General features: G+C 52.7%; 1 protein-coding gene across 3 annotated transcripts; it reads right to left on the reverse strand.

Annotated features, from left to right (window-relative positions):
- FOSL2 (FOS like 2, AP-1 transcription factor subunit) lies at positions 1–23,249 on the reverse strand. Of its 3 annotated transcripts, none has more exons than XM_081254751.1 (4): positions 22,325–23,243; positions 11,892–12,143; positions 7,187–7,294; positions 1–4,732 (listed from the first exon to the last, which is right to left on the reverse strand). In XM_081254751.1, exons 1-4 carry the CDS (start codon positions 22,424–22,426, stop codon positions 4,211–4,213), a joined length of 984 nt encoding a protein of 327 aa, XP_081110877.1. In that variant the 5' UTR covers positions 22,427–23,243; the 3' UTR covers positions 1–4,210. The 3 variants fall into 3 exon arrangements, with proteins under 3 accessions (XP_081110877.1, XP_081110878.1, XP_081110879.1); XM_081254752.1 differs by lacking the exon at positions 22,325–23,243 and adding an exon at positions 20,351–21,526; XM_081254753.1 differs by lacking the exon at positions 11,892–12,143 and having other exon boundaries at positions 22,325–23,249.
- Positions 23,250–23,471: the final 222 nt, after the last annotated feature.

Genomic DNA, 23,471 nt, shown 5'->3' on the forward strand with positions numbered 1-23,471 from the left:
TAAATGGAATAAACTTTTAATCATACAGAGAAAATAATTTTTTGAGGAACAGGGTAGGATCTTTCCTTGTGTTCTCTTACAACGTAGACTTCTTGGTGACCACTGTCCCTAGAGGAATGACAGTCCATCTTTAAAAACAGACCTTTTTTTATACAGTTTATACAGCACAAGTCACAAATCATTTTAGAAACAAAAAAAGTATCATTAGCCTAAATTTTTAAAAAAATTATAAAGAAGAAAGAGAGGGAGAGAGGAACTGAGCATTTTAATGCTATCTGTTTCTATTCAGGCTTGGTACAACACAAAGATGTAAACATTTAAAATAAATAATAAAATAAATGTCAATTTCTTCTCCCCCTCCCCTTCCCATGCCCTGCTCAAAATCTGACCCAGCTCCTCCTGAACATGTCAGCATTAAAAGATTAAAACCCTTTTTGATGTATGACCAAAATACTAGAAGCATGAAAAGATGTCAAATAGGTAGTGGGGTGACTGGGTTTCCTTTTTAAAAGGTGCAGGAGGACATGGGCACACTTAGAAATGTACACACGAACACACACACACACACACACACACACGACCTGTCAATAAATAGTGAGATGCTGGCTTTTAAGATGAATGCCAAGAAGACTCAATAAGCAGAAAATAGCAAGACCCCTTTACTTAAGTTTTTAAAAGAAAGTTACACATACCACGTATCCTATTGGTCCACAAATTCTATAAAACTCAGGTCAACCATCTGAAGAGTGCAAAGGAGCACATCACAGGGAAAACAAGTTTAGAGGTGGAAGGATATTGTAGGGGGTGGGTCTTTGAGAACAAACCTCGGACTGAAGGCAATCTTGCCTTGGATCTTTGGAGAAAGACCTTCTCACCTCCAAGTGTTTTTGTTTATTCATTACTTGTGGGCTTTTAATAAGGGAAGTCCTCATGGCTCAGTCTCATCCTAAAGAAGGTATATATATATATATATATATATAAGAGTGCCTAACACAGTGTCTGGCACATAGTAGGTGTTATTCTTTTCCTTCTTAAAGAGGCCACGTGGATGTCTCATCAGAGGAGGAAATCAACCTGAAAGTTACAAGAAGCACTGGTGGTCCATCAAGGAAATGGGAGAAAAGTCCCAATGCCTATAAGCTGAGCTCATCCTTAATTAAAATGGAGCCATGGGGGAGCAGAGAGGAGACTCCTTTCCCCAAAGCCTGAGCAAGGGAGCCAGTAGCCTCTGATGGCATGGAGATGCTTGTGTTATTGGGCGCCTGTCTCACAGGCAGAACAATGATTTCTTTCTGAAAACTTCCTCACTGAACTCTCTGCTTTGAGTTGGCTCTGGCAATTGCCTAAACTTCGCCTGGGATCTCCTCTCTTTCCTGTGTCAGCAGCTGTCCCCATCCACCCAGCCAGGAAGAGGACTATTCCCAGAGAGGCCAGCCAGGTGGCCAAGGGGACGGTGTGCTTCACACCAGCCTGTCAAGGGGTGCCTGCCCTATGCCAACCCAGAGCTGCCTGCAGCCCCACTGGAGTCCACACCAGCTGCCTCACGGCTGGGGACACAGGGGGAGCACAGGGTTCCCTGCCTGAGCACAAAGGCCTCCCCCCTGCGGCTGCTCCCTGAGGAGGAGGAGGGGGAAGGGAGGAAGGGAGGAGGAAGAGGAGGAGGCAGGCCTGGGTCTGGTGTGAACTTGGAGAACAGCCAGGAGGAAGTGACTGAGGATACACTAGTGCGTTACGTGTGAATATTCAGCTTTCTCCGAATAACCTCTGGCTTTGGGGAAGCCAGACTACCTCCCAGAACAAAGCTAGAGGGTCCTGAATAGAAACACAGCTCGGAGGCCTCAAGATCCTGAGGGGCAGCTGGGGTTTTGCTTTGTGCTGGTCCCAAAGCCAACGCAGCTTGAAATCGGAACGAAAACCAGACGCTGTCTCAGGCATGTCCAGCCCGGCCCCAAGTCACATACCGGGACCTGCCTTGGGATCAGGGCTGTGCAAAGTGGGGCACAAAGGGACTTTTAGAAATAAAACACCAGAAAGCAGCTTCATTTAAGAGATTATATATATATATATATATATATATATATATATATATATATATATATGCAAAAAGAAGCAAATAGCTCCCAATCGGCCACAAACACCACTTGAGATGATTAAGCCTTTCAGAGCTGAGCGCACCCCAGCTCTCTTTGCCCGTCTCCTGCTACTCCTTGCTGACTGCCGCGTCCTTGATTAACCTGAAGCCAGAGAAACCCAGTGGCCCAATCTTATTAGGAGCGCCCCTCCCAGAACCTCTGGGGAACTGGGAGGGCAGCGTCACAGCCAAGGAATGTGGGAAATAACATTTTTAAAGCATTTGGGGACAAAATACTTTTTCTCTTAATCTCCTCTCTCTTCATGCCCTATCTCGCCACACGTCACTCCCAGTCATAGCAGTCTGTGTATTTTAGGCATTCGGCTGTTCCATTCTGTGTGTCTAGTGCATGGCAAGTGGATAATGGACATTAAATACCAGCCAGCGTGCCAGGCCTGGGTACGTGAAGGGAATAGGGAACAGGGAACCATGTCACTGCTCTCTTTCTCTCCCCGGAGTCCAACTTTGAGTTCTAACCCCCACTGGGTTGATTTAAATAATATCTATATAGTTTTAAATTATCATCCAATGATCTCTAGAGCTGAATCACAATAGCGGGGTCTCCCTCAGAGCACTAGCCCAGCAGAAGCTCATTCTGGAAGATCAACCCTGGGGAGGAAAAGGCTTTGAGGGGTGGGAGGTGGGGACCACGCTGAGCTCTGCTGAGTTGTGCTCTTGGCGAGGCTGGAGGACCCCTCTCCTGCCCCCCACCCCATGGGAAGGGAGCAGCTAGCTTGCAGCGGGAAGCAACACATCTCATCTCTGGTTTCAGCAGCCCCCAAGCATGGCATGTACGCTGCAAGCCACAGTGACAGCTCTGGGCCAGCTGCTCACAACTGGCTGATGGATCTGAGGAGCACGCTGGGGTGAGGGGCAGGGGAGTGTAAAAGCAAAAGCGCTAGCTCCATTAGGTAGCACATGACCACAGGGGGTTGAACAGTCACCTGGGTGAGAGGTGAGAAGCGGGTGCTGGGGCTGCTGCGAGGCGAACCCCACTCCGACTGCCTCCCTCCTTCCTCCCCCTGCATTTCTGTCCACAGCAGAGGCGCTTTTGAGGCTTGGGGAGGGGCCAGGCCCAGCTCATTAAACCTCCGTGGGTGGCGTCACCCTGAGAGGCAGGGTGGGGGAGGGCAGAGCCGGCAGGGACTTGGAGTGATTTGTGGCTCCTAGGGAGGGATGCCTCCCTGGTCTGGAGAGAAGGGTCCGGAGCAGAACGGCGAGGCAGTAATTACAGGAGACGTCCTACTCAAGACACCCGTGTGGCTTGTTGGCACTATTCCTGGCCCGGTAATTAGGCATTTGGCAAACCCAATCTGTGCCCCGGCTGTCTCACTCACACCCTGTCTTTTGGCCAAGACGCTCCTCCAAAAGCCGGCTCCGAGGATGGGGAGGAAGGGTCCTCCAAGCCTCCCAGCAACGGCGGCATCTCCGTGAGAGCTCAGGGAGCCCTGCTGGTGGTTCTGGAGATGGTGGTGGACCGGGAGTGTCAGGGGAGGAAAGGTTCTGTATTGCACATTGACTGTCCCCTTCTGGACAAGTCATCCCCAGCAGAAGAGTCACCTGCTGCCCCATCTCCAGAAATGAAGAGCTTTAATATTCAGACCACCCAGAAGAAATGTCATGGCAAATTGGATAAAAACCAAGAGGAAGTGAAATTGACACTGGGGGAAGGAAGGGGCAAATAGTGGGAAGGTGAAACCAAAAGGCACTGAGCATGCGTGGTGGGGCAGAGAAAGACACCATCACTCCAGAGACATATCGTGACAAAGGGACGGGGACGGTCCACACCAGCTTCAGGCTCTTCAGAAGCCAGAGAGATGCCCGGGTCCACCAAACCAAGTTCTCCAACGTTTTTCAAGAAACAGGATTTGCTTTGCAAGATGAACGAGGGAGGAGGTCCCGTGACTTCCAAGAGATCATCCAAGTCCTCCAACGCCTCACTGCCAAATCCCACCTGGGTCTCCCCAGAACCAGGAAGCTCTCTGGCAGGGTCCCCTTCTTACCCTCATGGCCCTGGAGTGCTGAAAGGTGCTGGTCCCTGGGAAGGAGGCAGTGCCGAGGACGCCCCTGGGAGCTGGGTTACAGAGCCAGCAGAGTCGGGGAGTTCAAGGAGTCTGACGACTGGTCCCCACTGCTACTGCTTCTGCGGTGAGCCTTGGAGCAGGACTCAGAGGGCGACGCAGGCGACTCCTGCTCCAGGACGCTGGGGTAGGTGAAGACGAGGTTCGAGGTGCCTGGGGTGATGGCAGGAGTGGAGGTCACCACGATGGGGGTGTGCAGGGGCTCCTCCCCATAGAAGCCCCCAGCGATGCTGATGGGCTTGATCACGGAGCGCTGGGCCTTGTCCAGCCCCGCCGACGAGGACGAGGGGCTGTCCTCTTCCAGGGGCTCCTGCTTCACCACCACGGCGCCTACCCCTCCACTGCCCCCACTGCGCAGGGCCTGCAGCCCGGAGGCCGGGGGTGACCGGCGCTCCTCGGGGCTGATCTTGCACACAGGCCCGTGGGCCACCAGCATGAACTCCAGCTTCTCCTTCTCCTTCTGCAGCTCGGCGATCTCCTTCTGCAGGCCCGACTTCTCCTCCTCCAGCTCCTCCGTCTCCTGCAGGGGAAGAGGGGTATGTGAGGGACGGCAGGGGCTGAGCCGGGGGGTTGTCAAATCCGGGTGAGAAAGGGAAAGCCAGCCATGTGCTCAGAGGACCACGAAGGCAGCAAGCTCACAGCCCACTGCTTCTGAGCCACCTGCGCAGTTAAGATTTCCTTTTGTTTCCAAAGCTCCAGACTGAGAGAAGAGGGAAGTCAGCTTGGAGGAAGGGTGAATTAACAGTCGTAGCTGCCGTGATCGAGCATTCACTGAGTGCCAGGCACTGTGTTAAGCATTTCACAGGCATTATCTCATTCAACCTAGCAGTTTCTTGAAGCAGGTATCAGCAACCCATTTTGCAGATGAAACTGAGTTTCCAAGAGGTTTAATCATTTGCCCAATGCCACAGCGCAAGCAGGTAGGGTAGCCCAGATTTGACCCTAATGTAGGTGACTCCAGAGTCCATATGCTACTATGCTCTTCTGCCTTGGTGCCAGGACCGGCCCCCGGTACCCCTGAGGGGTGAGTAATAGTGAGATCCGGTGGGGGAAGGGAGCACAGCATGCAGCTCCACCCCTCTCTCCTCGTGCCTCCTCAACCCCATCCAGCTCGCCGTGGACACATCGACACTAAATTCTAAGCTGCGTGACGGTGCAGATTTCTGTCTGCACACACAAGCCTAGGACAGTGCCTGGCTTATAGGAAGCGCTCAGTCCATCCCGTCTGGATCTTCACCGTCCCTCTTCCCTTTTTTGCTCTAAGTAGAAAGCATATGTTTCAGGACTCACAGAACCCCGGGAGAACATTCAGTTCAGCCCCCGTGCTTTAACAGATGAGACCCCTGCCAGCCTGAGCGGGCATGTGAGGCTGGCATGGACCTCAGCCCTTCCTTTCACACAAAGCCAGAGAAGCAACAGATGCACGTGCAGGGGGTCGTTATGGAATACGGAAAGGCACGTGTCACCAGCCTCTTCCCCACTTTTCCCGAACACAGATTCCTGCTTGAGAACGAGATGACATGGGCCAGAGCTTCGCTAAGCAGCCGAGTACAGCACATTCCGAAGTGAAAAAAGTTTCCATCTGTCTCAAGGGTCTGATGAACGTCATGAGCTTACGAGAGGCTTCCTGTGGAAGATGTGGCTCAGGGCCTGGGTGGCTGGGTCGTAGGTGGGGAGGCGCGGGGGAGTAGGGTGTGAGGCTTCTAGGGATGTGGGGGGAAAGCTGAGGGGCCTCAGGGGGCAGGCTTTTCTGGGGCTGGTGGCAGAAGCACCTGGGGTAGACCCAGGGGGCATGGCTCCTTGAAAGGTCAGTGGTGGGGAGGGCTCTGCTGGGGGAGTCTCCCCGGGGAGAGCTGGTCACTAATGGATCCGCCTCGCGTGACATCAGAGCACTCCCACTCCCCCTCCCCGACTCTAACACCTCCACAGGGCACCACTACAGGTATCACGGGATTCACGCCGTGCACATTCAAGACCCGCGAGAGGGCTCCAGGATGGACAAAGGGGAGCAGAAGCAGGTGAATGGTAACTGGGAGAATTCAATAAAGTAACAGGATGTACAAGGCAATGATTTCCAAAGCACCACCCTGGCTGGCCGTTGCGAGGATTGCCAACAGAGTCACGCTCATCTCCTCACTTTGAACACATTCCACCCAGGAGAGTTAGTCCTGGCTTTGGGTTTCCTCCAGGTGGCGTACGGCCCACCCTGGAGGGCGGGGCTCTGGAGGGAGTTATGTGACGTTGGTCAGGTCAAGCTTCTGAGAGGGAGGGGTAGGGCCACGGGCCCCCAGGTGTGGGCAATTAGGCAGCAGGGGAGAATGACTCACAAGGGCAGAAGGAGGTACCAAGGTGACAGCTTCAGGCTCAGGGCAGAGGCAGGGAACCCTCCCAGCCACGAAGGATATGAGAAAACCCCAAGACAGTACAACTCAGCTGCACGTGACCCATCTCCATGAGACCTAGAGAGCGTCACGACCCCTGCAGAGGTGAAGGAGCCCAGAGAGCAGTTCCCCACAATGCTCGCCCGCCCAGACTAGACGGCTGAAGCTAGGCCGGGCCACTCCTGCTGGTGGCAGGCGCCCTGGGATAGAGGAGCCCCAGAGGAGGCAGGTCTGGGCTTGCCTTGGCTCCCGGGCCCGGCAATGCCAACGCCCTCTGCCATCCCTCACCCAGGAGCCCCAGCAGGTCTCAGTGCAGGGATTGCTCAGGTGCTGAAAGAGAAAGGGTACCAGGCCCAAGAAGCCTGTCCAATTCTCTCTGGGCCCAGGCTGGTGCTAAAGGCCAGCTCCCTCTCCCCAGCCCCCTCCTTTAATCAGGGCAGTGCTGACCCATGTGCTAAAAGGAAGGAATGTTTCTGTCTGCACTGACTCACGTATCAGCCACTAGGGGCAAGGGGGAGGCGGAGGGCCGGGAGCCCTGGGGTCGCTGCTCCGGCCTGCCCAGAAGTGCGCCCGCCCCACGCAGAGCTCCTTACCGCCTGCAGCTTCTCTGTCAGCTCCCGGCGGCGGTTCCGGCACTTGGCCGCGGCCAGCTTGTTCCTCTCCCTCCGGATTCGACGCTTCTCCTCCTCTTCGGGGGACAGCTAGAGGCCAAGGTCAAGGATCACGGTTAGGCTCGGATAAATGGCTCACCATCTTTTTGGCTTTTAACTGCCTTTGAAGTAGGGGAAGAAGCCCTTCTGGAACTGGGGAGGGGAGGGCCGAAGGCAAGAGGAGCGCGGCTCGGAGGCCCAGAACATGCGGCTCGCTGCTGTGTGGACGCGTGGGAGGGCGCTTAGAGCTGAACCCGCCCTGGAAGGTGATGTCGCGTGTTTGAAGGGAGAACAGGGTAGCCATGGGTCAGGGACTCACCAGCCCAAGCATGATGGCAGCACGTGTCAGGCCAGCCCCGATTCAGTGCCAAGGCCCGAGAGAATGGGCTGGGCCTGCTTCCCGCAGAGTCCCCTCGTGCCAGGCCTGCCCCACCCACTTACGCAGCTTCCTCCACTCTGCCTAATTACTCCTCCCCATCACCCTGCCTGCTCTGCGAGCCTCATTATCTCCACGTGATTAAGTGGCTGGGCGCAGAGTAAGAAGCACCCGGGGGGGGGCACGTTCTGTTGCCAGGGGGAGGGCCACCCCACTCCCAAGCCCCTCTGCCAGCCCCCGAGTGCTGGCTGCTCACACTTCAACCCCGAGGGCCCACCCGCGTGCCTGGCACAGTGCCGCGCTGGACAGGACCAGCAAAAGGAGGAGGGGCCCTTAGGCAGGTTAAACCCTGCTGCCCACCACAGCCACTCATTCAACCAACGAGCCCTTCTGCATGCCAGGCACAGTTTGAGGGGTTAGAGGTTTGTCAACAGACTAAATGAACACAAATCTCCCTGCAGCTCCTTACACTGAGGTTGGTTAGAGAGGCCTGTGGCTCAGGCCAGAGGGCAAGAACACTGCTCCCCCCCCCCATCAGGGCTGACACTCTGTTTACATAGAGCCCCCCTTCCAGAGAAGGGCCACTAGCCCCTTGCAGAGGTGATGTGAGGAGATGGCTGGGGGCCAAGGCAGAAAGCAGTTCGAAAGGACAGACCACCCCTTCACTCATCAGACTGACGGCACACCTACAAGATGCCAAGTACAGTACTTGGGGCTTAGAAGATTCTGGGGGAATAAGACCTGAGTCCTACCCTCAAGGGACACATGGGGAAAGGGCCAAAGCCACTTTTGGAGGGGCTAAGAGAGAAGCCGCCCCACTGACAGATGCTGCCTGGACCACCAGCCATCCTGTGAGGGAGGGAGCCACTGCCCGGGCTGGGCCCAGGCCAGAGTCCCCAGGACGCTCCCTGCAGCCTTGAAGGTGTGTGGCTGTGATGTCCTGAACAGGGCACAGCATCACTGTGTCCCTCACCCCCTGCAGCAGCCTCCAGGTGATGCACACTGACCTGAGCCCATCCAGCCGGTAGCATCTCTGTTAGTCTTCAGGCCCCTTCCAGACACCCGGTCTTGGAGTCTACACTGGAGTCCTGGCTCCACTTCCCTCCTTAAGCCCCCTCCTCTGCCTAGGAACCCAAAGAGCCGTTGGCTCCACGGTCTCTCTTCTGAGAGGCATCAGGCAGCTGGGAGCCAAACACAGATGTGGCACTTCTGGGTGGCCTTGGACAGATTACTGACCCTTCTGAGCCTCAGAGCCCCATTTGTAAAATGGGGTTAATAGGACCTGCCCCGGTGCTTTGTGACCGCCTGGAGGGGTGGGATAGGGAGGGCGGGAGGGAGACGCAAAAGGGAGGGGATATGGGAACATATGTATATGTATAACTGATTAAATTTGTTAATTAAAAAAAAAATAGGACCTGCCCTGCCTTCCACAAAGTTTCTGCAATGATCAGATGAGAAGCAGTGTGAGAGTCCTCTCTAAACTAGAAAGTGCTAGAAAGAAGAAGATGCAATTCAGAGGTCTCCTCTCTGATGCCTTTTCTGCGCTCACTGAGCAGCAAATCAACTGGAGACCCAGAGTCCACAGATTCAGGCACCCTGTTCTCTGTGGGGATCGGCTGAGGTCACAAGGCCACTCGGCCAAGGCCCTGAATACTTGCTACTCCTAACCCTGTCTCAACCTGAGTCCAAGAGGGTAACCCTGCTGCAGTCGTGGGTTCAGGGATCAGCACTGAAAGGCTGCCAGGGCTCCCCTTGAGGCCCAGCTAGCCCCCCTCCTCCTTCACTGATGAGGGGCAGAAAAGATGGAGAGCTGGTCCTGGTCCACTTTGGCCCCCGTTCCCCCTTGGCTGCTTCTGGACAAATTTTGGCCTCCCAATTGCCCTAGAAGCCTCACCCCTATCTGGTGAGGTGTGGGGCGACTTGTGGGAGCTCTTGGCTTAGGAAGTGTTCAGGGGTGGTGACAACATGGTTACAACTTGAGTGTGTCAGCACCACCACATACCCATCCACAAGCCACACACACCCGCCCCTCCCCGCCACTGCTGGCCTCAGAGGGAGCCTCTGGGGCAGGTTACGGAGGGCAGTGAGGCACCAGGCCAGCCCCTGGTAACAGGTTCCTCCCCCTGGGGGAGGCTGGGAAGGCGGAAGTGAGCCTCTGAGAAGAGACCCTAGGGCTAGGAACCCAAAGAGCCAAGGTTCTAGGATGCCACCACCTAGGCTTCCTCTAAGCTGCCGGATGATTATCTGAACTCCTAACTGACGTGCGATAAAACACTTCTGGCTCTCTCCTTCCCTCTCAAAAAAGGAAGGAAATTCTCCAAATTGTCTTAGGGCATGCCTAGGTGGTGTGGTAGGAAAACCACAGGGCTGAAGGTCAAAAGAGGTGGATTCCAGTCCTGGCTCTGCCACTAACTCACTGTGTGAGCCTGGACAAGGCCCTTCTTTCTGGGCCTCAGTTTCCTCATCTGTAAAATAGGTACAGAGGGAAAATTATTGAATTTTCTATAATTATTGAAAATTATAGAAAAGCTGGTCTCCAGAGTCTCTTCCAGATATAAACTTCTAAATTTGGTGTGAGCTAGGTCCAGAAAAGGATGAAGAGCATTCAGCACATCTTGCTTTGTTGTCCTGCTAACCCAAGAGTCCCTCACAAGCCTGGCTCTCACTCAGGGGTCCCTTACATACAGGGAGAATCCAAATCATCAGTGACTATAAAGCTTAGCACCCTGGGCTCCCTGAAGGAAGCACATTTATAGAGGACCTTAGGATCACTGCTACTGCAATATTTATAACTACAGGTATGGAAAGCAGCAGTGAGGGGGGATGTTGGCCACTTGCCCCAGCAGCAGAAGCCCGACAGCACCCGGGAGCTGTGTCTGTTACTGTCTGTTACACACACCCCTCCATGTTGCCCCTGCACAGAGCCCTGCCACTAATAGAACAAACCAACATGTAATGGATACAAGGCCCAGCTTTGTCCTCAGAGGAACGGGGCTCCTGTGAAAGCTTCCGGTTCCTCAGAGCAGTGACCCTTGTGATTCTAAGTGTCCTGGGGACTAGTGGCACTGGATCTGCAATTATCCACTGGGCACCACGTTTGAAAGGTCCTTGTACTGGAACAAGTAGTGGAGGCGGATAGTGGTTGAAATGGGGAGGGGTTCGAAAGCTGTAACTGAAGTAATTCTTCAAGCTAACGTTTCATTTGAAAAAGGGATGCTACTGCCAAAGTATCTCCCTTCCCTGGACTTGTGGTGGCATGGTGTTGTAGAAAGAGCACCGCACAGGGGTCCAGGGGCCTGGTTCTAGGCCACGCTTCCCCACTCACTTGCCAAGTAGCCCCAGGTAGCTGTGTCCAGGCCTTGGCCGTGTCATCTGTGAAGGGGGACAGCTGGGGCTCTTGGAAGGCTCATTCCCTCCTTTCTGGAATTATGCATGACTCTGATTTCTCTTTTGGGAAGCAGGGGGCCATCGCTGCCCTGGTAATCTGTTAATACAGACAATGGGCCTTTTGAGAGTTGGGTAGATGCTACCTAGAGAGCAGAGGCCCCACCCTTTTCTGGCGTCTCTCTCAGCCAGGTTGACTCCTGCTCAAAGCTGAGCCCCTTGAGGAAAAAAAAGGCTGATGATATCTGACCACCTCCACCCCCAGCCCCGGGAGCTCAAGCAGCTGAGCAGACTCCAAAGACCCCAGGGTCCCTCCACTTCCGGAATGCACATCCCAGGCACTTGAAACAGGCTCCTGCCTTGAGTTGCAGGCCTGAGACATGAAGGGAGAATGGAAGTAGTGTGGGCAGTACTGGTCTCGAAGAGGGGGGGGCCTTTAGGACTGCTGGGTATCTACCAGATACTGGGAGACAGTTAAGGACTCCCCCAAAAACTCCCAGCCAGGGTTCACTGGCTGCTTGTCCCGTGGCCCCTGTACCAAGTATCAGAGAATGATACTGCTATAGGCAGGGCCTAAGTCCTGCCCACGTGCTGACGCCTCACCACTCACTATGTGTTTTCCCACCATGATCTCACTCGGGTGGCAGCAAGTCCTGGCCAGCAAGACCCTATCTCCATTTTGCAGCTGAGGAAACTAAGACCCAGAGATTCTAAGGGACACAGGCGAAATGCCTGACTCTCAGGTCTCTAGCTCCGCCTCCACTGGTCCTGAGCTCCTTCATCTCCCCAGGGCTCCCAGGACATCGACCCTGCTCCCTGCCAGTCTTTAGAAAAACACTGTTATACGGCCTGGAAAGCCACCGACGCAGCTCCTGATCGGAACGGTACCTGCTCATCTCTCCTTCTGCGGCCCACAGTGGTGCCAATGGTCTTGATCACGCCGGGTCTTGGGAGGGCCATGTGCCCGGGGACGGAGGCCAGGCCCGGTAGGGGGCTATAGGGGTGCGAACGGGGGTACGGGTTGGACATGGAGGTGATCACCGTGGGCTGCACCATCCACTGCAGGTCCTGGCTGGTCGTGATGGCGTTGATGGTGGGGATGAAGGCGCTGCCTGAGCCAGGCATATCTACCCGGAATTTCTGAAATGAGGAGAAAAGTAGGATTGAGCCAATAAATACTGTAGAACAGGACAAGCAGAGCCAGGAGGCCAAAACTGGCAGAAAGTAGAGTCAGAGCCTGGGAAGCCAAGGTCAAAACACTGGGTGAACTTCCTGCACATCCAAGAATCAAGGGGATCTTAACTATTCCTGGCACCCCCATGTCAGATCTGCTCCCTGACTGAGGTCCTGGAAACTCCATCCCCAACTGGCTCAGCGAGGATGTGGTCATATCTCCAACGGCTTCTAGGATAGATGTGGTCCCTCGCAGCTCACACTCAGCAGGTCCTCTCTGAAGCCCTCCAGGCCAGCTAGGCCCCCATCTCCAGGAGAGCAGGCCTTCCATCCGGGCCTCCTGAGCTTCTGGGTCACTTGCCATTATTCCCCAGGGTACCAGCTTAGGATCCCTAGAGGAGATTTGCCGACCAACTGCTTTGCAGCAACGAAGATCACCAGGAAGGTTATTATGTCTGCTTTTGTTACTTTCCAGACAGGTTCATGATGGGGTTGTGACCCCATCAGGGTGAGACCAGGTCCATGAAAAGATGTCCTCTGACCCATGAGACTGAAAGTGGTAGCGTCTGCTGCCAGACTTCCCCTTGCTGTCCTTGTCCTCCTTGACCTTCACCCCCATCTTGCTTGGGGCAGACACACCGTGTCTCTCTTTATCTATCTACATATCTATCTATCTGTGCTCACAGGTGTGTCTGTGCGAAACTTTGCTGCCAGCTCTGAGTTTTCTCCCTGTCACTTAATTTATGCCCAGACCACGTTGCAGAGCTCTGTGGAACATGCTGCAGGAAGCATTCTATTTAAAATATAAGAGGATGACAGAGTACAAAAGCTAAAATGGGCCATGCTCCTCAGCAGCTGGGCTTGACCCTCCTTCAGGGCAGCTACTAGAAAGCGAGAAGGAGGGAGAAAGGGAAGATCCCCTACTTCCAAATTTTCAGGAGAAAGCTCCCCTCCTGAAACGCTCAGCCTCGGATGATTCCTGTTTCCACAAAAGGGTTCTGCACATCCTTTCTCCCCTAACTTGGTGGATGAAACGATGACAACAATAACAGCTAACACTTACTGAGCACTTATTAAATGACAGGCACCATGGTAGTGTTTAACTTAGATTATCCCATTAATTTTCCCTCTGAGGTAAGAACTACCATTATCTCCATTTTAGAGGCAGAAATTCAGGCTTAGAGAGATTAAGTAACTTATCCAAGGCCACGTTCTAATAAGCAGTGGGGTCAGGATTCAAACCCAGTTCAGCCTGACAAAGAGGCTAGGTCTCTCAAATACAGTGCAACACAAGCTTCTGTAGCATTGTTTTTTCCTGCCTCAAAATCCAGCCCCAAGTGCTGGTATCCATCCTCACTGCCCTCGGACAGAGCATCAGGGTCATCCCCACCAAGGGTCCCTCCAGACCTTCCCTCACCCAGGACTCCCCACAGGTCTGGTTGACCCCAGATGAAATCCCACTGCCATTAGCATGGATGCTATAGCATCTCCCCTATATTGGCCCAATCAGACCAACCAGGATTAGAAGCACCAACGGCAGCTGCCACCACCATGGTCTTTGCCCCTGGTGACGAAGGCCGGGTTCCTTTGTGTAAATAAAGTGAAGCTTAGAGTACTTCACTGCAGCTGAGGGAGCTGTGGACCCTTCGCTGTGGACCCTTCCTTGCTCACTCCCCTGCCAGCTGCCTGACCCCAGTCTGGGTGGTGGAATGTGGCTGTCTCACCTCCCAGACTGCCCTGGGGCTCCAGGTCAGGGGCATTCAGTGAAGAGAGTGACCCAGTGCAATGAATTCTGGGTTTCTGTATAGTTACCAGTGCAATGGATTCTGGGAGTCCGTGAGTAGAGCTGCCCAGTGCAGTGGATTCTGGGATTCTGTGAAGTTACCAGCACAATGGATTCTGGGAGTCCGTGAGGAGAGCTGCCCAGTGCAGTGGATTCTGGGATTCTGTGAAGTTACCAGCACGATGGATTCTGGGAGTCCGTGAGGAGAGCTGCCCAGTGCAGTGGATTCTGGGATTCTGTGAAGTTACCAGCGCAGTGGATTCTGGGAGTCCGTGAAGAGAGCTGCCCAGTGCAGTGGATTCTGGGATTCTGTGAAGTTACCAGCGCAATGGATTCTGGGAGTCCGTGAGGAGGGCTGCCCAGTGCAATGAATGGATTCTGAGTCACCTCCCAAGGCAAAGACAACTGGACTTTTTATCCGGAGCTCACTGAAAAGTAACAGGTGTATCTGGGTATGTGTGTGTGAAGGAGGGCAGGGTGCAGTGAACACGGAAGGATACAAGTGGGAAATGGTCTTCAAGGAGGAAAAACAGACAACCAGGGCCGGCTGTGAGGAGGCAGGGCTGTGAGAACACGTGAGCGGCTGAGTATGTGCAGAAGCACTAAAGCCCAGGCAGCTATGTTTCTCTTGGGCTGCTGGACTGGGAGGGAGAATGGGGAGTCGTCTGAGTCAGGAGGCCTGGACTTGAGGCCTTGGTGGATCACTGAGGACCCAGTTTCCCTGTCTGGAAAGGGGAGTAGTAACACCAGACTCACTGCACTATCATGAGGATTAAATAAGTAGCTACTTGTAGTCACAGGCTATGAAAGCACACCAGTGGCTCTCAGCCCTGGCTGCACATTAGAACATTCTGAGGAGCTTTTTAAAAACACCAATGCCGGAGCCAGCCTCACCATTACAGTTCTAAATTCATTGCTTCGGGGTGGGGTTCTGATAAGGTGTTTTAAAAAAAATGCCTGAGGAGGTTCTAATGTGCAGCCAGGGTTGAGAAATGCTGCTCCAAATAAGTAGAAGGTGGCATCATCATCATCACGACCACCATCACCACCACCACCATCATCATCATGCATCATCATTGTAAGTGTCTGTGCACTTACAGTACAAAAGGGGTAGCTCCAGGGAGAATTGCCAGCTTCTCATTCCTGGGAAGCACCCAACATTTTTATTGTTTCTCTCCCCAAGTCCGGTTCTGGGTTTGAAAGACACCCGAGGCATCCAGCAGGATGGTTTAATGTGACCTTCCACTTCTGTGGGGGAACTGTCAGCTTTCCTTTCAGGAAAGCACCCAAGAAATTCATTCCTCATTCCAAAAAAACAAACAAAAGAGCTCCCATTTCAGGCTGGGAGAGGGAAGCCAAAAATCTGAAGCAAAGCTGAGAGACTAAGATCCCTTAGGACTAAGTGGCTGACTCTCAGCCCCTCTCGGGGCCCTCCAGTCCACTCACTCTGTGATGGCAGGTCTACAGAAGGCCGTGCCCAGCCATCAGCCAGATTCCTTGCAGCAATAGCTTGGTCTAGACAAAACAAGACAGCAATAAAAACAAGGCAGTAGGTAATGACTGCCTCTAAATGCATGTACAACTTGTTTCAGAGGGAGGTAAAGCCATCTGGATAACACACTGGCTCTAAGCTGCAAGGAAAACACGTCCTAGCCCCTGAGGGGACTGGGGCTCTCATAAAGAAGGCTTTTGTCTGCAGGTGGAGGCTCTCTGAGACACACACAAAAGTTTAAGTGAGATCTGGCAGATGTGTCTTGTCTCAACTCCAAAGGTATTTTTCAGAAAGCGACACTGGGGTCCGAGAGGAGAGGTGGGCCTAGGAGTCTGTGATCCCAGAAGTTAGCCTGGCGTTCTTCTCTGACAACAGACCCAAGAATCAGTCAAATGTCCTGCTGGGGAGAAATCATGGTTTTCTACGAACGGGTTAACACTGAACAGAAACCAAGATGGGGTTTCCCAGCCGCAGGCATTAGGGTGGTTTGATCCCTGATGCAGCACCAGGTGTGTGCTGAGGGTGGGGGGCTACAGGAGATAACCCAGGACCCTCACTTGACTCCCCTGGGGCTCTCCAGCCCCCCTGGAAGCTCCTCCTATAGGGACAGAATCGAAGATGCTGGATGGCTGTGTGGTATTCCAGCCTGGCAGAGCCTCCAAATGCTTTCTTTCACTGTGTCATCCTGTTGACTTCTGGGTGGGCAAGAATGCCTATAAAAGGACAAACTGCCCCCCACCCCCACCGGCCTCCTAGAGCATTTTGGCAAACTTTCGCTGTAAAAGGCCAGATAGTAAATATTTTAGACTCTGAAGGCCATAAGATCTCTGTTGCAACTACTCAACTCAGCCATACTAGCGTGAGTGCAGCCACAGACAAGATGTAAACAAATAGGCGTGCCTGTGCTCTCTTAAGCCCTATTTACAAAAATACTTGGGCCATAGTTTGGCAACCTCTGTCCTAGAGGGTCATTCTCATCTCTCAAGCTCAGGTTGGTGGAAAAAGAATAAAGAGAGGAAGTGAGAAAGCAAAAAATCACAACTATTCTTCTAACCCAGGGAGTCAAGGGATGGACTCTCACTAGACAGCTTGAATCTCCAGAACCTGAAGCCAAAGTTCGAGCCCTTACAAGCCTTGCTGCAGGTCTTTGGGCAGCAGAACCTCCTTATCCTGAAGCATCCTGAATTTAAGGGAGCTGTGGGGCCGCTCAGTAAGTATGTGTGTCCTCCCACTGACTATGAGAAAGACAGCTCAGAACACAGGGTCCCTAGGGCCACCCAACTTCATCAGGTCAGAGAGGTCCCTGTAGCCCAGCAGTTGCTAATTTGGGAAAATGACCTTTCTGAACTCTGCAGGGCCTTGGATTCAGAAATAAGGGTCACAACCACGGCCTTCTGCAGAAAGGTCCAGGAAGTAGGGTTTGGGTTCCTATTTCCTGCAGACGTGGATGGGGCAGGGCTTATCCAAGAAACTCCTGGGCTGGGCAGAAATGACATTTGAGATGGAAGTCAGAGTTGGTGTTTTGGGTCCATCCCCTCAGCCAGGCATTTCTCCATCAGATTGATTCTTGACTGGGCCACAAAGCACTCGAGCCATGAACCCCATGAATACCTGTGACCTGCCTCGGCAGGCAGAAATGATTATGCAAATCTGGGAAGAGACTGGGTTCTTTCTCTTAAGAACCCCTTTTTTTAGTTTCCCAGCACAGGAAAAGGAAAATTCCAACATCCCAGGAGACTGGCTTGGGGAAGAGGAGAGGGCAGGGCAAATGCTGCCTCAAATGCCCCAGAATAACCCTGTTGAGGTCCAGTTTGACTCAAATGCTCTGTATTTTTACCAAACGTGGGGTGTTCTTCAAAGCCTTCTATATGGAATTCAACCAATTTTCACAGATTCTGAAGTGGACATCACTTTGACCTTTGACCTTTCGTTCCTTTCTGAGGAAAGCCACTTAGCTCACCATGGAAATGGTCCTAATAACTCGTGATTTCCCCACATTTTACAGTATACAAACACTATCTCAGGTGATTTGCCTCCTGTCAGGTTCACTTGAAAGAATCATGCTATCTTTCTTCACCTAACTGCCAGGGTGAAGAACAGCAAAGAAGAAAAGAAAAAAGCAAGGAAAATAAGGTGACCAACACAGGGTTTCCACCAGGTTCCCCAGTGTCTTTCCTCCCAGGGCCCTTCTGGACAGAAATTCCACTCCAAAGCATGAGAGGATTCTCTCCACCATTCTGTGGATCCCTTTTGTACCTCCACCAATCCTGGGACAGCTCTGCACTCCACGGGAAGGGGACGCCATCTCATCTTCTCTACAACCACAGCAGGTGAGCATGGCCAAGTCACTGCCCCGTGACAGGGTGCGAGACAGCAGTGGGCAAGAGGAGCCTTACATCTTCCCTCTCCAGCCCAGTGAGTCCAAGAGGGACAGAGTTACCGAATGGGGTTTGGAACAGATATATTTGCCTCAATCAGGGCAGCTGCCGTCATTTTGAAATGCTGTGGCCATCAAAAGATACCACATACAACACAGATGAGACATATCCTTAAAACGCTAATTCTTTTTCTTTCTTTCAACAAATAGACCAGAAAGTTAGCCTCCCAAATTCTCAAAATCAGTACCTTTATTCCTGTACAACAGAGTGGGGAAATCTAAGGTAGAGGTGGCAAAGGTGCCTGCTTTTGGTGTGCCTTGTCTTGGTGCCTGCTGTCCCAGGAAGACTCCTGAGATGGAGACCAACAGGATTCGGGGTCACACCCTGCTTTGGACCCAGACAGATCACCCAGACCTCATACATCACACTTGGTTCTTTATATGTCAGATCTTTTGATAACTTCCAAATATCAAATTCACCCTCAAAAGACAAAGATATGTTAGGAGGGAGGGTTTTCAAAAGAATTTGCTGAAGGCAATCCCAAAGAGGGATGTTGTAAAACCTTTCTGAATCTGACTAATAGCCACAGCATTCAAATAAGTATTTAGTCTTCTCAAGGAACAACAGTGAAGGGGACAACAGTGATTTGGATGCATAAGTTCAGGTGTGTTTGTAATAAGACAGAAAAGAAAAAAACAGCCTCCTAACTTTACACTCACCTTGCATAATGAGGCAGGCAGAAATAAAGTAATGGAAATGCACTCAGGAGTTTGGATAGGAAAATACAACTGCCACTCAGACAATACATGACTGCTGTTTCACCCCATTCACTTTGATGAAACAGTGACACTGACTTCCACCATCAAGAATCAGCGGAACAGACAAATTCCTGGGATAACACTTCGTTTGATCCTAATCTACAACATCTGTGAGATCAAGGCAAAAAAAAAAAAAAAAAGCACCAGAGCCTTAATATACACCTCCCACCTTCCCACCAATTCTGAAGACCACCTCCCCAAATAAAATTCCCAATGTCCTAATGCAAACAATATCAAGAAAACAAGCCTTGGGAATTTGAAGACATTGTGCTCACAGATATCAAAATAGGGAAAGAAAAAAAGCACTCCCTTTTCAACTACGTTTTATTCAGAACAAAACAAAATCAGAAAAGAAACTGCATTTCGAAGTCAAGCAGCTCCTAGTTAACCACTGTTAAATATATGGCATTTATTTGTCCTGGATTAAAAAGAAAAAAATCCTAAGAATTCCGAAAACTCACCAAGTTAACACTTTCTGGGGCTGGAAAAATACATTCCCCAGATAGTTCTTCTAAGAATGTCCCGTAGGGGGCACTAGAGAGGTATGATTAAGGCTGACTTGGGAATCACAGTCATTTCTGGTAAAAGTTCTTTGATGTGAGGAATGTCCCAGCCTGGGTACAGTTGGCAAAAGTTCACTCTGGGGAATTTTGTGTGTGTGTGTGTGTGTGTGTGTGCGTGTGTGTGTATGTGTGTGTCTTGGAAAAGGATGGTTGCCAAAGAAGAGAGCTAGTCTGGTATTCCTTGAACTGTCCCCCTTGATTTATTTTCACAAGTTATCTGAGGAACAGACAAATGGCAGCCTTGGAAAAGTTCTGGGTCTTGTTTTTGTTTTGTTTTTCATTAAAAGGGGGCCCAGCTGATGAAAACAAGTTATGAAATAACCTATGTTTGTGTAACTGGCTGAATTGCGTAATGCTCAGGGCCTGAAACCGTTTAAGAGTCGCGCAGCCAGGCAGGGCATATATCTGGGAGGTGTTTTCCTAGGAAAGTTAGGAGAGAGAGAGAAAACAACAATAACAACAACAACAATAAAAAGAAAAAGCCAGGAGGGGTAGGTGTGTGCAACTATTAGTGACAAATCAAATCACCAATGACCAACCTCTGAGATTAAAACTATAACTGGAACAGGAAATATTTTTCATGCTTCAAGTTCCTGCCATATACAAGAACAGAGGTTTCAGCGGAGTTATCTGCCCCCCACCACCTTCCCCAAGTCACTGAAACTCATGGCCATGTGTTAAGATCAAGCTTTATGAAGTGAGAGAGGAGAGGAATGTTCTAGGTTGAGTAAACAGCAACAAACTTCTCAGGAATATCAGACCCCACAAACAAAGACAGCAGAAAAAAATGATATTCCCTTGCCCAGGGTGAAACCAGAGAATGCTCTTACACTGATTGGTCCGCTGAGATGCCACAAAAGGAAGAAGGCCCATCACTAACTGCCAGGAAAGTCTCCCCGTAAAGGAAGCTAAGAGAAATAAAGTGATTACAGGTTTTATCTGGTATGCAATAAAGTTACCTTGCGCCAGAGTGGGGTCACAGACTTGAGAAGTAACAAAAGCTTCTCACGTCAGTCCTTAGGACCACAGAACAGCTCTGCTCAAAGTCACAGAGATGATAGAAAAAAACCCTGCCTCCCTCTCCCCGCCCCCCCCCCCCAGGAGTGGATAGGCTGAGAAACTTGTCCAAAGCTAAGTTACCTTGCCAATCCCTCTGGTTTGAAAGGCGCCTCACTCAAGCTGCTGGGCCGAATGGGCAGGCGTATAAGCAAGAACCCTGTGCACCAGTTATTACTAATTGCAAAATCCTCATGTGTTACAGCATGCTAGGAATTAGCCAACAGCTGCTTTTTGCTTCGGTAATGAGGCCCCATTACACTCTGCTGGACTGAGTTCTCTTCCTTCTTCCTAGCACTGGTTTCCTGTCTGATTTTCTTCCAAAACAGGGAATTGCCTCCGCTCACATCCTGGGCTCAAAGCCCTAGTGACACAGATTATTCAGTTGGGGCACTTATGTCCGGTCTGACTTCCCATCTAGGCCCCAGGGTCTGAGAAAAGCCAGGCGGCGAGGTTGTAACATTTCAATGATGAGTGCCACAGAAACGGCAGCCAAAGGGGCAGGTGAGAAATCAAAAGCTCCCTTCCTGGTTCGGAGAGGCAGAGAGGGACTTTTTGGGGGCTGTTGAATCAGAGAATGAGGGAATGGGTTATAAATGACCCTAACCCATTGCCTGACGATAGCTGGATTCAATACAAACCACCAATGGGGCTGGAAAGCAAACAAAATCAAACACTTTGGAACAAGATTTGAAACTCATCACCTTGGTATTCGTCATTAGGGGTGCACTGACTGCACCCTCAGTGCACAGACTACGCTCTCTACAGTGGTGCTTATGGGGACACCAGGGCAGGTAGCGGGAAGACACAGAAAAGCCGTTTTGAGGACTCACCAGGTACGGGGAGCCACTCTGGAATAACATACCTCTCTTCAGTTACCAAAGAGAACCGTGTTCCCAGTTTATTCTCCATCAGGGTCCCTCCTCCCTGGAAGCCCACCCCAAGCCCTTCTGGTTGGCTGGCGTATAGAGGCCAAGGCCACCGCCTTACCAGAGCAACTCTTGCTGCAGCCAATTTGGCTACAGACTCTGCAGATCCTGACTGAGGCGGGTTTCAGGTTCTAGCGGCCTTGTTTATTAAGCCAGCTCCCTCACAAGCATCGGGGTGGGGGCGGGTGGCTGCTGCCGAGGACAGGCATCCCACCAGCACCACCAACCCGGCAGCACCCTTCTGGTATTTATTTATTCTGGAATTTATAGACAGACCGCACGCACAATCCCTCCAGTGCAAACCAGTCCGCCTGCTTTAGAAACAAGTTGTTTTTCGGCTTCCAGAACCACTCAGGAGCCCAAGCGAGGTCTCTCCCCCCTCCCCCCACCCCTTCTCTCTGCAGGCGTCCTTGCCCCAAGGTACTCCCAGACCCACAAGGCGCCCCTTCTGGTGGCAGTGCAGACTCCTTCTCCGACCCTAACAGGAGATGGATGGGCGCCGGGCACCTGGGCGCAGCCGAGCCAATCAAGGCTGACCTCCTCCTTCCTGACCTTCGCACCTGATTCCCAGAGCGCCAACCCGCGCCCACTCCGGATTACTTGAAGGAGCCCAACCATGTTTCCGTGTCCCCAACATTTTTCAGAAATTAAGACCGATGGGGGCCGGGGAAGAGAAGGAGAGGGTTTTTCGCAAGAATAGGGTCCCGAGATGTAGGGAGGGGCCCGTGGGTGCAAAGATTTTTTTTTTTTTTTTTTTTTTTTGGTCCACCACGGAAAGAGAGGAGAACGGAGGTGGATTCCTGGGAGAGGAGGTACAGGCTCCTGGGAAGGGGACCTGCAATTCCAGGAGCTGGTCTGGATAAAATGTAGTGTGAAGGATAGGGTTTGCTGGCTGTTCCAGCCCGCTCGCCGCTCCAGTTTAAAAAAAAAAAAAAAGTGTTGGCGTTGGGTAGAGGGGATGAAAGGAGGTGTGGGCAGGACAAGACGAAAATCCAGAACTTACAATGGTGGCCCGTAGGAATTTTCTCGCCAAACCAAGAAATGGAAAAGAAAGCAAGAGAGGCAGCGGCGGCGAGAGGAAGGCAGGGATCCGCCCGCGCCGCCAGGTGCACCCGGGCCCCGCACCTACCTGCTGGCCTCCGCCGCCACTGGAGTAGGACTCGGCGTGCGCAGGAGAGCCGCTGCTGCCCCGGGATGAGGTATCAAAGTTCCCGGGATAATCTTGGTACATGATCCGCGGTGGGGGCCCGAGAGGAAACAGGGTGTTTTTCTTCCCCCGCCCTCGCCGAGGCCGCGCACCGGCTGCTGAGCGCTGGCTCCCTGAGGGCCGCGCCTCGGGCTCTAGTCTTCGCTCCCGGGCTTCTGCCCCTCGGCGGCGACACCCCGGGAACAGTGCCCCCCGAGCGCCGAGCGCTGCACTTCTTTCCTGCTCTACGAGCGCTGCGGGTCCGGCTGTCCACCCGGTCCCTCCCACTAAAAAGTCCGCGCGTCCCTCTGTCCCTCCCCTGCGCGCGCCCTCCCGCCCCCGCGCGCAACCGGAGCTCAGCCGGGACCGCCGGCTCAATCAAAAATTGGAAAGTAAAAAAGAATAGGAGCCCGGCGAGTCAAGCCTGCCAGGTCTGGGGACCCCCGATTTCAGGCAGGGCAAAAAAAGGCGAAAAGAAAGGCTGCCCGCTTGGAGAAACTTCTATTTCCTCCTTTTAGAAAAGGAGCTGAGAATAAACTTCCTGTGGCCGACTCGCCGCCGGAGTTTAGAGCGGTTCGGACACTTGACTAGAAGAAGGAAGCCTGCGCCCGGCCCGCGGCCGGTGGGGTTCCAGTTGAGCCGGCGCGGAGAGGGACGCGGCCCCACTCCCCGTGCCACAGCTGCAGCGCCCGGACCTGCACCCCTTCCCCGGCGCCCGCTCCCGGACGGGCCCGCGTTGCCCGTCCGCGCCTCTCTCACTCCCTCTCTCTGTCCCCGCCGAACGCCGTTCGCTTGCTCGCTGGTTTGCTCGGAGTCCCAGCGCTCTGCCCGAGATGAGTCACTACAATGGCACGAGTTCAACTCCACACTCTTTATTCTCCAGCCCCTGTACCTCACGTCAACCCCAGACTCCACCTTGCAGGGAGGAGCGCGCGGGGAGGCGGAGGGAGAAGGCCGAGGAGGAGGAGGAGGAGGAAGAGGAGCGGGAGGAGGCGGGCGCAGCGCCACCCTCTCTGCCCCGGCTCCCGGCCGCGATGACGCCAGCCGCACACCCAGCGCGAGGAAGGAAGGGGGTGGCGGGTGTGGGAGC

This window comes from Mesoplodon bidens, assembly GCF_964165515.1.
Source record: "Mesoplodon bidens genome assembly, chromosome: 14".
In the NCBI taxonomy this organism is placed as follows: Eukaryota; Metazoa; Chordata; class Mammalia; order Artiodactyla; family Ziphiidae; genus Mesoplodon; species Mesoplodon bidens.